The sequence below is a fragment of the Nannospalax galili genome, unplaced genomic scaffold (genome assembly GCF_000622305.1).
Source record: "Nannospalax galili isolate Female #2095 unplaced genomic scaffold, S.galili_v1.0 scaffold257, whole genome shotgun sequence".
Classification (NCBI taxonomy): domain Eukaryota; kingdom Metazoa; phylum Chordata; class Mammalia; order Rodentia; family Spalacidae; genus Nannospalax; species Nannospalax galili.
Genome location: NW_008340854.1, coordinates 4254697 through 4269924, shown reverse-complemented (window position 1 = coordinate 4269924; position 15228 = coordinate 4254697). Strand labels below are relative to the sequence as shown.

Genomic DNA, 15228 nt, shown 5'->3' with positions numbered 1-15228 from the left:
AAGAACCTGATGACAGACAAGAGGCCAGAGATGGAAGCCAAACTTAATTTTAAGCCTACTTAATTTTTCTATGTCTCCATTTACCTAACTTCTTTTAAAAAGGACACTAATAATCATAAGCCTCTCATGCATGCTGTGAGGAACAAATGAAATATTTCTGTTTGCAACAGAACCTTGAACAATACAACAGCACAATCAAGACTTTTTTAAAATTCTATCAGCTCATAATTTAATCACAAGCTTTAATTTTATTATGTTAGCAAGTACCTCTTAAATTTTCAAGGTATTACAATGCGAAGCAGTTGGTAATATGATAAAATAAGGAAATACCATACCTGTGCTAAAATTATAGTTTAGATTTGCATTAAATTGATGGCTTAGCACAACTCTGGATTTATCCACGTCTAGGCTAAGTTCCTCAAACCAGAAGTCCTTTGGCATATTTAACTAGGTAAAGTATTATGAGCCTGACAAGTATACAGGAGTTTTATTTAGTGTGAAAAGAGAAAACATATAAATAGGAACTTTGTGGAGTTATCTACATTGAAAAAACTGGATTTGGTATTTTCCATGATATTAACTGTCCTTTTGAAGATAACCCCCAGGGAGAGGCACAGTAGGTAGGAAGACTAGAGGTCAGGGAGCAAGTTTTAAAATTCTAAAAAGCTACTTGATTTACGAAGCATGGTTGTTTCTGGTTGGCTCAGGGTAGTTTTAAATGTTAATGCTTTATTACCCTAATAATATATTTCTGAATGGCCTTTGATAAGAACTGATCAAATTTACTTTAGGAATGGATCTCCTGTAGGAGTCAAGTAGCCACCAAAGAAAGCACTGATGGTAAAACTCAGAACTCCAGCGATTCTGCTGTTGAATATTCTTTTGTTTTATAAAAGAAGGACCAAATTTATTTTAGCAGTGTTTAGCATAATATAGCCCCTTCCTTAAATGTATGCCAATTTTTTTTAAAAAATAGCGTGCTACAAGCTCACACCTATAATCACAGCACTCCAGAGGCTGAAGTAGGAGGACTGCAATATGTTCATGGCCAACCTAGACTACATAGTGAGTTCCAAGTTCCAGGACATAGTAAGACTACATAGTAAGATCCTGTCTCAAAAAAAACAACAACAACAAAAAAAACAAAACAAAACAACAAAAAAAAAAAACCAAAAACCAACCCTGCATACTACTAAAGACTCACTGGAAAAATCATTTTTCTAGCATAAATATTTTGTGCTTAAGACAGTTTTCACCTTAATATTGAAATTATCATTCAATAATTTAGAAATAAGTAAATATTAAAAAACTGTTCTACAAAAGCTACAACTTTTTATGAAGGATCATCACAGCCACTGGCAAAGATTTCAGATGCCCCTAAATCCCTGGCCATATATTGAGGGAAACATCATTGAAGAGCTAGAGATGATTCTCTAACAGACTCCCAATCCTACTGTTTTCTGGAGTTTTTTAATATTAGCTTTGTGAATGACATTTTCATTGCCCATATTAACATTTATTATTACTGTTTCACTTCAGCATTTACTATCAATGACTTAGAAGTAGATAGTGTAGATTGTTGATCACAAACTTTTCCATTCTACTGGGACTTCATTTCCCTCATTATTCTCTTTAAAGGTGATATAGGGAAAGAAAATATGGATAAAATATTTTTTAAATGGTCTGGAGAAATAGCTCAGCAGTTAAGAGCACTGGCTGCTCTTGCAGAGGACCCAGGTTCGATTCCTAGCACCCACATGGTGGCTAACAAACAACCGTAACTCCAGTTCCAGGGGAATCTGACGCCCTCTTCTCACCTCTGCAGACATTGCACAACACAGGTGCACTTACATACATGCAGGCAATACACTCATACACATAAAATAAAAATATTTTTTAAAACAGTAATAAAATAGACATTCTTAATTCCTAAGCCATTCATACAATTGTGGAGAAATATAGGAACACTTTTCTGCCTTAAGCAACAGACTTTATCTCATATTGAGTAATTTTTGTTCTACAATGAGAATAACTTCTTTATATTTCAGTGTACAGGTGTTTGCTTTCCTTGAGGTGCTTAGGATTGAATTCAGTTCTGTGCTTGGTAGATAAGAGCTTTACCAACAAGTTACATGCCCAGCCTGTAATTTTTTTAAAATAACATCAACAGGAATAAGGTGCAAAGAATAAGAGGCTGCACAGTGGTTACCCCTGAATAGGACACCTATATCAAACCTCTACCAACTAAGGCTCAGGGACCATTACAGGAGAGGGGGTGGAAAGACTGTAAGAGTCAGAGGTGGTATATGACCACAAGGAAAAAGTTTTCCAGCCAGCTGAGCAGTTACTCAAATGAACTCACATCAATGGTGGCAGCATACACAAGACCCAACTGAGCTTCAGTCAGACAAAATTCCAGCATAGAGGTGGAGAAGTGGGTAAGAAACCCCAGCACTAGCTAAGTAACTATTGCAACCAATAGGTGCTGGAGGAGGGAAAGTTGGTTTTAAGCATGTGATGATAAGTTAACCAGACTCCAGTGAATAAACCCACATCAAAGGGCATTTGGGGACACACACTGTACTCAATATGCAGACTACATGAAATCAGGCAGGAAATATTAAGGGAAGGGTGCAGACAGGGGAGGAGGGTCTAAATATGATCAAATGAGCCGGGCGTGGTGGTGCACACCTTAAGTTCCAGCACTTGGGAGGCAGAGGCAGGTGGATTTCTGTGAATTTGAGGCCAAGCTTGTCTACATAGTGAGTTCTAGGTCAGCTGGGGCTACAGGGAGACCCTGTCTCAAAAAAAATACCTTAAAAAAATCAAATGAAATATGAAATTCCCAAAAATTCAATAAAAATGAAAAGATGCATTAGAATCTCTTAATATTACTCTTGTATGCAAATATAATGAAAAATATTTTCTTTAAACTTTCATTGCATGCAAATGCAATAAAGAATTAAAAAAACATAAATAGTACATGAATGCTTTCAACAAATGAAAATAAATCAAGGCAATGCACCATATGAATAGCATAAAGGACAAAAACAACCACATGATCATTTCTACAGCACAGGAAGAAAAAGTGACAAAATCCGTATCTCTTCATAAGAAAAAAATTCAACATATTAGCAATAAAAAGGAAATTCTTCATCCTTATAAGGGATATCTCCAAAAAAGCCCACAGCTGACAACATTCACACTGGCCAATGGTGGAAAACTTTCCCCTTAAAAATCAGGAAAAGACAAAGAGTCTGCTCTCACTATTTCTGTTCTACCTTATACTACAGATATAGTCAGGGCAAGAAAGTAAAAGGTTTCAAGATTAGAAGGTAAGCAAAACTATCTACTTAAAGACAACATGACCATGCACATAGAAAATTCAAAGAACATGCACAAAACATGTTAGAACTACTAAGTTTAGTAAGGTTTCAGGAAACCACATAAATACAGAAAAATCAAATTGTTCGTTCTTCTGTACACTAGCAAAGAAAAACTCCCAAATATTCCATTCACAATAACATCAAAAGGAATAAAATACTTAGGAATAAATTTAACAGAACAAGGGCAAGATCTCTACTCTGAAAACTATAAATCACCACCAAAAGACATGAAAGATCTAAATAACTGAAGACATTTCATTCATGCAAGACATTGCAACCATGGACTGGATGCCGTCATTTGCACAGATGACAGCTCAGCAAGTGGAGGGGCAGACTCAGTGTAATCCCTGCAGATATTCCAACTGGAGTATCTTTTTTTGGCACAAATTGGCATGTTGAGCCTAAAACTTACCTGGAAATTCAAGGGACCCCAAATAGTCAAAATAATCTTAAAAACTTAAGTATTCTCCCAGCACTCTGGAGGCAGAGGCAGGCAGATATCTGTGAATTCAAGGCCAGCCTGGTCTACAAAGTGAATTCCAGGCCAGCTAGGCTATAGGGAGATAGGGAGACCCTGTCTCAACAAAAGACAAAAGAAAAAAAAAAAAACTTAAGGCTCACTCCCATGCTCAAATTTCAAAACTCACTATAAAGCTACAGTACTTAAGACCATATGATACCTACATAGAATAAGCAGAGTGATCAATGGAATAAAGCCTTATGTTTACAATCAACTGATTTATGTGTAGTAGTGTTTTACCTGCATGAGGGTACACACATGTGTGCAATGCCCACAGAGATCAGAAGAGGGCATCAGATTTTCCTGGAACTGGAATTACCATGTGGGTGCTGGGAGCCAAACCCAAGTCTTCTACAAGAGCAGTCAGTATTCTTAACCATTGAGCAATCTCTCTAGCCCACATAATCAACTGATTTTTTGACAAAAGTACCAAGATCACTAGAGGAGTACCAAGAGTATCAAGATCAGTAGGGATTATATTTTCAACAAATGATGTTGGGACAACTGGATAGTCACATGCAGAAGAATGAACTGTCTTCCCCTTCATCCTACACATACTAACATAAAATGCATCAGAGACCTACATGTAAGCCAGAGGTATAAACTCTTAGAAGAAAACAGGTGTACATCTTCATACACTTCATAACCGTTTCTTATATATGTTCTAAAGGGCAAATAACCAAAGAAAAACAGATAAATAAGACCTCATCAAAATATAAGAATTATTGGGCTGGAGAGATGGCTCAGTGGTTAAGAATACTGGTTGTTCTTGAAGACCTGGGTTTGAATCCCAGCACCCACATGGCAGCTGACAACTGTCTATAACTCTGGTCCCAGGGGATCAGTCAGCCTCTTCTGACTTATTCAGGAATTGCATGACATGGGTGCACTTACCTACATGCAGGCAATAAAGGCATATGCATAAAATAAAAATAATAAAATATTTTTAAAAATAAATTTTAAAAAAGAATTATGAGCTTCACTTACACTGTGAAGAATGTACAACTATAGCCTTAAAAAGTGATAGAAAAACATGTATCTGTTAAGAGACTTGGGTTCAGAATATAGAAAGGACTCATACAACTCAATCAATAAAAAAGGCAACCCAGGAGCTAGAGAGATGGCTCAGTGGTTAAGAGCACTGACTGCTCTTGCAGAGAGCCCAGGTTCAGTTCCCAGGACTCACATAGTGGCTAACAACTATCTGTAACTCTAGTTCCAGGGGATCCAACACCCTCTTCTGGCCTCTGTGTGTATTGCACAACTCATACACATAAAAAATAAATCAAAAAAGAAAAATAAAAAGACAGCCCAATTTAAAAAGCAGGCAAAATTAGAAGCTGGAAAGATGGCTTAGTTGGTAAAGTGCTTATGCAGGCAGGAGAATCTGAGTTCGATCCTTAGCACCCACGTAACAAAGTTGATGTGGCCGGAGAGATGGCTCAGGGGCTAAGAGCACTCTTGCAGAGGACTCAGTTGAGTTCAGCTCCTATCACCCACATGGTGGCTAACATCCATAATTCCAGCTCCAGGGGAACTGATGCCCTCTCTGACCTCTGCAGACATTGCATTGCACAGGTGCACTTACACAAATGCAGGCAATACACTCATACACATAAAATAAAAATAATAAATAAAACATTAAAGAATAAGTGAGAGTCAGGTGTGGTGGCACACACCTTTAATCCTAGTACTTGGGAAGCAGAGGCAGGCAAATGAATCTGTGAGTCTGAGGCCAACCTGGTCCACACAGGGAGCTCCATGCCAGCCAGGGCTACATAGTGAGACCCTGTCTCAAAAAACCAAAACAATAACAACAACAATAATAATAATAACGTGAAGAGTGATTGAGGGAGACATCTGATGTTTACTCCTAGCCTCTCTATGGATATGCACTGTACACATGAACATGAACACTAGTCATACATGTACACATGAAATTATAATAGACATTTCTCCAAAGGAATATGTAAATGGTCAATAAGCACACAAAGGAATATTCAGCATGATGTCTATAAGAGAAAAATCAAAGAGTAAGTGAAAAATCAAAGTCATGATATCCCACTTCATACCAAATGGAATCGATATAATGAAATAAGAGCATAGACTAACAAGGGTTGATGAGAAAGTGTAGAAATTGGAACTCATATATTGTTGGTAGTGCTGCAAAAATGTTATAACTGCTTTGTAAACAGTTCAACTGTTACTCAGAAATTTAAACATTAAAGTTATCATATAACCCAGCAACTCCAATGCTAAGTATTTGCCCAAAGGAAGTAAATACATTGTCTATACCAAAACTTAGTCAAGTTTTGCCTGAAAATAAGTGTTAATGACACCATTATTCATAACTGAATAGTGGAAACTCATGTCTATCATAAGATGAATAGATAAAACATGGTATAGATTTCCAATAGAACATTATTCAGCCATAGAAAGAAGTAAAAGTCTACTACATGCTATAACTGCCTATGAACATTGAAAGCAGTATTCAAAGTAAAAGTTACCAGGCTTTATATAATTCCATTTATATGAAATGTCCACAAAGACAGAAAGCAGGTCAGTGGTTTCCAAGGGCTATGAGGAGATGCCAATGGAGAAGGACTACTAATAGGCACAGGGTTTCTTTGGGGGATGAAAAAAGCATTCTAAAATTAGAATACTTTCTGCACAACCTTGCAAATACACAATACCCTGCACAACCTTGCAAATGCACTAAAATCTCCTGAACTATACACTCTCAAAGGGTAAATTTTATGGTTTGTGAATTGTATCTCAATAAAAAAGGGACATATAGACAAACAAGAAAAAATGAATGTGTACTAGGAGCCCATTAAGTTTACAAAACTTAATGATTCATTACACATGGTTATCCCTGCTAAGAATTTCACCATTAACTCAAATAACTGGGAACTGTTAACCTCAGCTCTGAAAAGAACAGCACAAAGACCTTACCTAGAGTACTTTTCTATGAAAATGAGACAATAAGTAAATTCAAAGTTAAACACACCTATTTTCTTTAGTTATGATAATTATGCCTTTTATAGTGAAGTAGATAAGCTTTAGGCATATAATTAAAATGGTAATTAACACCTGCAGTCCCCATTAATTGGGCCATAATAAAATAAATTCAAAACTGCAGATTGATTTCAGGATGGCCCAAGGTCTGGACACCTGATTTCCCCGTTTGGTTCTGTAATTCTGTTAAATAAGCAGAAGGTAACTGTTCCGTGAATGCACCATCTTGAGTAGTTAAAAATTCTAATTCTCGCGTACGCCTTTAATCCCAGCACTCGGGAGGCAGAAGCAGGCGGATCTCCGAATCCAGGCCAGCTGCGGCTACAGGGAGAACCTGTCTCAAAAAGACAAAAAAATAAAAAATTAAAATTAAAAAATTAAAATTCTAATTCTGAACAAAATCACCACCCAGTTAGAGCTACACAGTTTTGGGAGTTATAGTCAATTTCTAAATCTCTAGATTTTTTATTCAAACGTGATCTACCTTCTCTGCAAGAGACAGGAAAAATTCGTGGTTTTCCAAAGACCTCCAATGACTTTTGAAATTATTTATTGACATAAAATAAACTGTTTACAATTGAGGAGTGAATGCTCTTTTCTCCGAATCTCTGACTTCCTGTTTCTCTTCCAAATCCCAAAAGGGGAGGGGGGGGAGTGGAAGGGGAGAGGATGAAGAAGAAGAAAGAAAAGAAAGAATTCATCTACACAAACTTATGCTGATGAAATTTGGCTCAGTCCCTCATATTCTTTAGTTCTCTTAAGGAACAGTTTGGGCCCTGAGTTGTGTCATTTTTTCCCCCTAATACAGAAAAGATGTCTGTCTTAAACAGACTGAAGCATGCCTTGTTTAAGGAACCTTACCACCTAGCCCCACTTGGGCCACGCCTGCCCTATGGCGACACTGCCCGAACATTGCCTGCTCCTTGCTCCACTCTCCTTGGGGACACACACAGCCCTGTGATCCAGGCTTGCAAAGACTCCTGTTTTCAGAGAAGTCAGTGACCTACAGGTAGAAGAGGGTTTTTGCAACGCGAATGGCTCAGCTTATCCCACAGCGTCTTTTTAAAGTGCTCTATTAAGGCAGGGGCAGCTGAATGTCAGGTTGGATCACCTTAGGGCACTCTGACACTCCATCAAGTTGGAGAACTTTGGTCATTCACAGCGCTATCCTCCAGAAGCGCAGGCCGAGCTGCAGCATCTCCCGCGGGACCCTCGGCGCGCGGGGACGAGGGAGCTGCCCCGCAGCGCCCGCGACGATCCCCGCTTGGTGCCACAAGCCCCGGCCCCACTTTTCAAACGGAACGTCTCAGGAGCCCAGGGGACGTAGGGCTGCGGGGCGCCTCCCCCTGCCCGCTGCCCCGGACGACGCGGGACCCGGAGGCCGAGCAGGACAGGACGCGTCCCGCGCTGCATCCCTGTCCCGCTCAGCTACCCCCCACTCGGGACGGCGCGCTCCCCGGGACGCGGGATCCTGAGGACTGAGTCCTCGATGCGGCCCGGACCCCGCGCCCTGCCCACCTGCCTACCTCCGCGGCGGCGCCCCAGCCCCGGCCTCGCCAGCTCCCGCTCCCCGGGCTCCCCGGCTCTCTGCCTGCGCCGGCAGAGTTCGGAGCAGCGGGCGGCCGGGGAGAGGCACCGCCTCTTCTCAGGATTGGCAGCCGAAGGATCCAATCGGAGGCCGCAGCCGGCCACCTGGCGTCATTGGAAGGTGTGTCTATAATTTGGGCTCCTCCCAGTGTTAGAAGTTCTGTCCCAAGGGGTTCTGTACCCCCAGCCTACTCCACACCTAGGCTTCAAAGCCTGTTGCGCGGTTGGTCACCAACCTCCTTGCCATTTTCTGCCTCAGTTGGATTGTTGTACCAACCTCTTGCTAAGTCTCTTGTCCTTAACTGTCGTTTTGCCAATTCATCGTCCTACTGAAATAGAGTACAATTTGCCAAAGGCTTTCACTGTCTTTCTGACGTTTAAATAACCATGAATAGATTCCTTTGCGTGGTATGCAAGGCTTCCATCCAACTTGTGTAGGTTTAGAGTTCCCAGAAGATTTTCACACCTCAAACGACTGTGGTCTACCTTCCCATCCCGAGAAAGACCCTTGAGAAGGTTTACATGCTGTTTTCTGCCCCACCTTTAAAAGTTTTATTCTCTAAATATAGCACCAAACAATCTCCATGTGACTGTGCCTATGGCCCCACGTGGCAGAAATGTCTGCTCCTGTTTCTGCTCCCTCCACTTCTAGTTTTTGTAGCTGTTGACACACACTTTCTCCTTATGGACCACCCCATAACTCTCCATCAGATTGTAAACATTTGAAAGCAAAGCTTAGTGTTTTGCTTTTCTGCATCCTCCTCGGCAGACAGCATAGAGTATATTGAATGGCCGGATGAATGATAACTTAAATCTAGTTGGATTTTACATCCCTAGTGCGGCGCGGGGGTCGGGGGGAAGCGACGATGGGGGACGGCTAGAAAGACCAGTCTTGGGAGAGGAGAGAAGGGAAGGAGAAGGAAGAGGAAAAGAGAGAGAGGAGGGGAAAGGTGGGGAGAGAACAGAAAGAAGGGAGGGAAGGGGAGGGAAGAGAAGAAAGTTATGGGTAATCCTTCCCCAAGTCTCAAATTACTCTGATTCACAGTGAGCTAATAGGGAGTATCAGAAGACTTTATCTGGTTCAATAATTTTACAAAGAAAAAAAAAATCTTACCATATAGAAGAAAAAAAAAAAAAAAAAACCACCAATGTGATAAGGATTTGCAAAATTCCTTAGAGGATAAACAATGAAACTACTAGAAGACCAGCAAGCAAGACTTAGGCTTCTCTATTTCTTCCAGATGAGCACTAATTTTGGACTGGGTCCCAGACTACCCCCACACACCAAATTCCTTTTGCCTTCTGTGGGAGCTGATGGTGCATATCATATGAGAAATTGTCTCCAAACAGCCTTGGCAAACAAGCAGGCTGGACTCGGCTTGTTTTGTAGAGCACGCAGGAGTTAAATAAACAGTTAAAGTAACTTGCATAATTTAACACAGAAAGTCAGTAGGGACCTAGCAAGAAAAGGGGAGAGAATGCCAAAATAGAATCACTTCCGTTTGTGCTTCTGAAATACCAAGTAGACTAAGCAAACTGAGCAAATAAAATCAGTCATGAAAAGCAGCTTTCTACACATGGCTGCCACCCTTGTAAGGCTCAGCCAACATTTTACTGTCACCTTTTTCTAGAAACATGACAAACTGAATTTGTTTATCTTTGGAGAAAAAAAAAGTGAAACCGGATCCTGTTTCTGAAAACACACACACACACACGCACAGTACAATGGAATATTATTCAGCAATAAAAAGAAATAAAATCTGGGTATGGTGGCACATGCCTGTAATCTCAGCACTTGCGTGCTGGAGGCAAGAAGATCAAAATCATCCTCAGGTACATAGTAAGTTTGAGGCCAGCCAGGGCTACATGAGATGAAGGTGGGGGGAGGGAGGAAAGGAAGGAAGGAAGGAAGGAAGGAAGGAAGGAAGGAAGGAAGGAAGGAAGGAAGGAAGGAAAATGGGCAGACAAGGAGAGAGAACAATGCATTGGCTAAGCCTCAAAAAGATGCTAAACAAAAAACCAATCACAAAATATTATACAATATTGTACAATTGTACAATTCTCTTAATATGAAATGTTCAGAATGGGTAAATCCACAGGGACAGAGAGTGAATTAGTGGTTACCCTGGGCTGGGGAGGATGTGGGTGATGGTCTAGGGAATTAAGTTATTTGGGGGGGCAGTGAAAACATTCAGAAATGCATGTGGTGTGATGATTACACAACTCCAAATATACTAAAAACCATACATGTACAATTTAAATGGGTGAATTGCATGTTCTGCATCTCAAAGACTTTTTTTAGGGACTGGGGAGATGGCTTGGTTTGTAAAGTACCTGCCATACAAGCTGGAGGACCTGAATTTGTGTTCTCAGTATACATGTAAAAACTGAGTAAGGTGGTACACATTTGTAACTCAAGCTCTTGGAGAGTAGAGACAAGCGGATTCCTGTAGCCCATTGGCCAGTCTAGCCAAATTGATGCGCCTCAGGCTCAGTGAAAGCCCCTGGCTCAAAAAGGTAAGATGGAAATCAATCAAGGAAGATACCCAGTGTTAACCTCTGGCCTCCATGCACACGTGTACACATGTTACACAGGCACCCACAGGCACATATACATATACCACACACACACAATTTTTTAAAAGGAAAAATGGATTTTATGTTGTTATATATTAAGTAGCAGGAGATATAAAATCTCTGACCAACTCTCTTGAATGCTCATAGTAATATGTACCTTATTCTTACCAGTTTCCCTCAGTTGTTACATTGTTTTCTGTGGTAATGTGCCTGTTTCCTTTACTACACTGTAAGTGCCATGAAGGCAGAAAACACTGGTTTTCACTTTAATGTATGTCCAGCACCTAGCACATACTAGATAACAATAAATATTTATTGAATGCTCGACAATGATGGCAAGGGATGCATTTTATTGGATACTTATGACATTCCAGGCACTGTACTAAGGAATACAAGGATGTCTCCATGGAGTTTCAGTCTAAGAAGAATGATGCACATCCACTGAACCCAGACACAAATAAACATATCTTTACCATTTATATTAGGTGCTCTGAAGGAAAAGCCAAAGGTATTACACCACTAAGTAATAAAGGGGGCATCCAGGCTCTGAAGTCAAGGCAATCTTTCTAAATGATATTTGAGCTGAGGTCTGAGAGAATTAACCAGTAGCAAGCAAAGAGATGACAGGAAGAACATTGCGTGCGGTAAGAACAGCAGATACCAGCCCTTGTGGTGAAGAGGTGCCTGAGGTATCAGGGGAGTTGATGAAGGACAGGATAAAGGCAACAGTAAGAGGAGGAAAATGACCAGAGGAGGCTGGAAGAAAAGGGGGCCAGGCCCATCTAAGGTCTTGAAGAAAGGGGAATCTCATATCCTAACGGGATTCAGGTTAAAATAGAGATTCAAGATCAGTGGTCTGGAATGAAGACTAACAAGCCCTAGGGATGCACATTGCATGGGAAGGTTGTAACTATATTATGCCTAGAGCACAGCTGCTTAAATTATGGGTTCTTACCACATATCGGGTCATGTAACTAAATGTGGGAGTTGAGAAAAATTTGGCAACAGAAAAAGATTTTTAAAAGTGAGTGACCAAAAATGCATTCAAAATCAAAAGTGTAAGGAATCAAGTGTATCTGGCAGTGCTCACCTGTGTAGCATTTCAAAACTTTACTATAACTTTGGTTCTGAACACACAACACTTTGAACTGCACATGCCATCAGGCCATGCAGCATCAATCAATGGATGCTACCTCAAACACCTTGTTTCAGATTCCAGATTATTGTGTGTTATAACCTGCATATATAATTTTCTGCTCCTGTAGAAACATGTCTTAATTTTCTAAAATGTCTGAAGACAATATTTTCCTGCCATCATTCCTCATCATGTAAGTATCAGATTAGTATGTCTTTGCATTATATTGTATCAGAATGTTTGCTTTTAAAACTTACTGTTTGAAGGGCTGGAGAGATGGCTGAGTAATCAAGAGCACTAGCTGCTGTTGCAGAAGACCTGAGTTCAATTCTCAGTACCCGCATGGCAGCTGACAACCATCTATAACTCCAGTTCCAGCGAAATCCGATGCTCTCTTCTGATATCCTTGGGCATTGCATGACATGGGTGCACTTACATACATGCAGGCAATACACTCATACACACAAAATAAAAATAATAAATAAAATATTTAAATTAAAAAAAATTTTTAATTGCTGTTTGAGCCCAGTGTGGTGGTATACACCTTTAATCCCAGCACTTGGGAGGCAGAGGCAGGCAGAGCTCTGTGAGTTTGGGGTCAGTCTGGTCTATATAGCAAGTTCCAGGCCAGCTGAGGCTACAGGGAGACCCTGTCTCAAAATGACCGGAAAAAAAAATTGCGTTTGAGTTCCTGACTTGCATTTTATTTTTTTTTAAATCATTAAGTGACTTTGGACTTGGTACTAGAACAGAATTTCTGACAATTTCTGAAATGGCTCTAAAAATACTCCTTCCATTTCATACAATGTCTCTATGTGAAGCATCATCCTCAGTGTTGATGACTGTAAAATCAAACTATTACCCAGCTCTGAAAAAAATTAAAGATGCTCTGTGCCCTGTATCAAATAATAGGTCAAGATTTAATACTTTGTGCTAAAAAAACAAACAAACAAACAAAAAACCTGCATCCATCTCATTAGCATGAAAAATTTGCTTTCACCTTTATTAAATGATAAAATTATGTATATATCAAAGAACTTTTAAAATAAATCTATGGGGTCTAGAGAGATGGCTCAGTGGTTAAGAGCACTGAATGCTCTTGCAGAGGACCTGGGTTCGATTCCCAGCACCTACATGGCGTCTACGAACCATCCTTAACTCCAATTCCAGGGGAATCCGAAACCTTCTTCTGACCTCTGGCAGACACAGGCGTGCTCACATACATGCAGGCAATACACTCATACACATAAAATTAAAATAATAAATAAAATATTTCAAAAACAATAATAAAAAAATAAAATTAAATCTATGATTTGTTATCAGGGAATGTTGGGCTTGTACCTATTTTATGTACTGAGGTCATGTAAAACTTTTCTCAAGTGAAAAGGGATTGTGAGCGGAAAAAAATTAAGAAACTCTGACCTAGAGCGCTGGGCTGGGAAGCCAAGAGTGTGTGACGTAATTTTTCAGGGATCTGACACAATCCAATGCAGCAATAGAACAGAGTGGATTAGAAAAGAGCTAAAGTGGGTGTAAAGAGATCAGCAGGGGAGCTATTGCAGGAATGCCTATGAGAGATGGTGGTAGCTTGGTAGTGGTGGTGGTGGAGAAGCAATGGGTGACCAAAGCTGGAATCTCGGTCTAGCATGAGAGAGGACAACTGGGAGAAGCGTTGTGTAGCAGTTTTCTCCAAGACAAAACCTTCCCTCTTGGAGGGAAGCGCATTAGGACACAAGATGTTCAAATGGGAGGTAAACAATAGAATTCTAAAAAGATGTAAATAACCCAATAGCCTCCTGAAGTCCCTGAACTTGACGAGATTCATCAGGATTCCCCCCTTTCAAAGCATATGTAAGCCCTAAGGACAGTTGAGAGATACTCTTGAGACAAGCTGAGCCACCAGGAAGAAGCAGAGGCCAGCCTACCTGCTTGTAAGAGGCAAAGACCAGCCACGCTGCCTGGAGAAGACACTCTCTAACCTGTTGAGCTGCCTGCAAGTTGTACAGTGTGCTCCTGGTTTCTTGCTTGCTTTCTTAAGCTGTTACCCAACTGGGCTTTTGGTGATACAGTTGTCTTTGAGTCATTTCTGTTCCTGTAAGTAACCCCTCACTCAGACTCATGTAAGTAACCCCAGTAACCCCATTGGCTCACCAAGTTAGACTTTGGTGGTATTCTTAGTCTGTCCTTAGTTCTCCATCTGTGGTGAGTTTACATTTATTTATATCACCCCAGGAATAGAGTCACACAAAAAGAAAGACAATCAGTAAAGTAAATAGGTTAGTGAAGTTCAGAACTAGGATGCTCATTTTTTTCCAGGTATATTTTAATCATATTAAACTCCATTCCCCATCTGCCACCCCATGGCCCACCCACTGGATTTGATGCACTCTGTCATATATGTTAAGGTCTGTCAAGTCAAGTTTGTGTTCTCAGATGTCCATCCACTGGAGCCTGTTCAGCCTATTAAGTATCACTCCCTTAAAAAGGATCAACTCTCCTTCACCCAGCAGTGATCAACTACCAATAGTTCTTCAGCTAAGATTGGGACCTCCTGCCCATTCTCCCATTCTATGTTGGTTTTTGTTTGATTGAGTTTGCATGGGTCCTGTGCATGCTGTCATCATTGCTCTAAGTCCATATGAGCAAGTTCCCAGGAGCCTGGGAGACTTTGCTTCTTTATGGTCATGCACCACTCCTCATTTTTATAATCTTTCTAGAAACCCTCTCCTCCACAATGGTTCCTGAGCCCTGGGTGGGTGAGGTTTAATATAAGAGTCATATCCAGGGACTCTGCAGTCTCTTTATTTTCTACACTTTGGCCACTTGTGGCCTTCTATGTTACATGAGGAAGCTTCACTGGTGAGAGCTGAGAGATGCATTAGTATCTCTCTACACCCTGTTCCACCCTGTTCCATGAGCCTTAGGTGTGAAGGTTCCATTGTAGGTGTGTTACTTAGGGCTGGACACTTTACAGAAACTTATTCTCTGTGTGTAACCAGTTGTAG

At 40.6% G+C, this 15228-nt stretch overlaps 1 protein-coding gene across 1 annotated transcript in view; it reads right to left on the bottom strand.

Annotated features, from left to right (window-relative positions):
* The window catches only part of Plekhh2 (pleckstrin homology, MyTH4 and FERM domain containing H2), a 142506-nt gene extending 134268 nt beyond the window's left edge, over nucleotides 1–8238 (bottom strand). Inside the window, exon 1 of the mRNA XM_029564836.1 lies at nucleotides 8036–8238. Within this exon, the coding sequence (XP_029420696.1) occupies nucleotides 8036–8058 (23 nt within the window). The 5' untranslated portion in view covers nucleotides 8059–8238. The remainder of the gene's footprint in view (nucleotides 1–8035) is intronic.
* Nucleotides 8239–15228: the final 6990 nt, after the last annotated feature.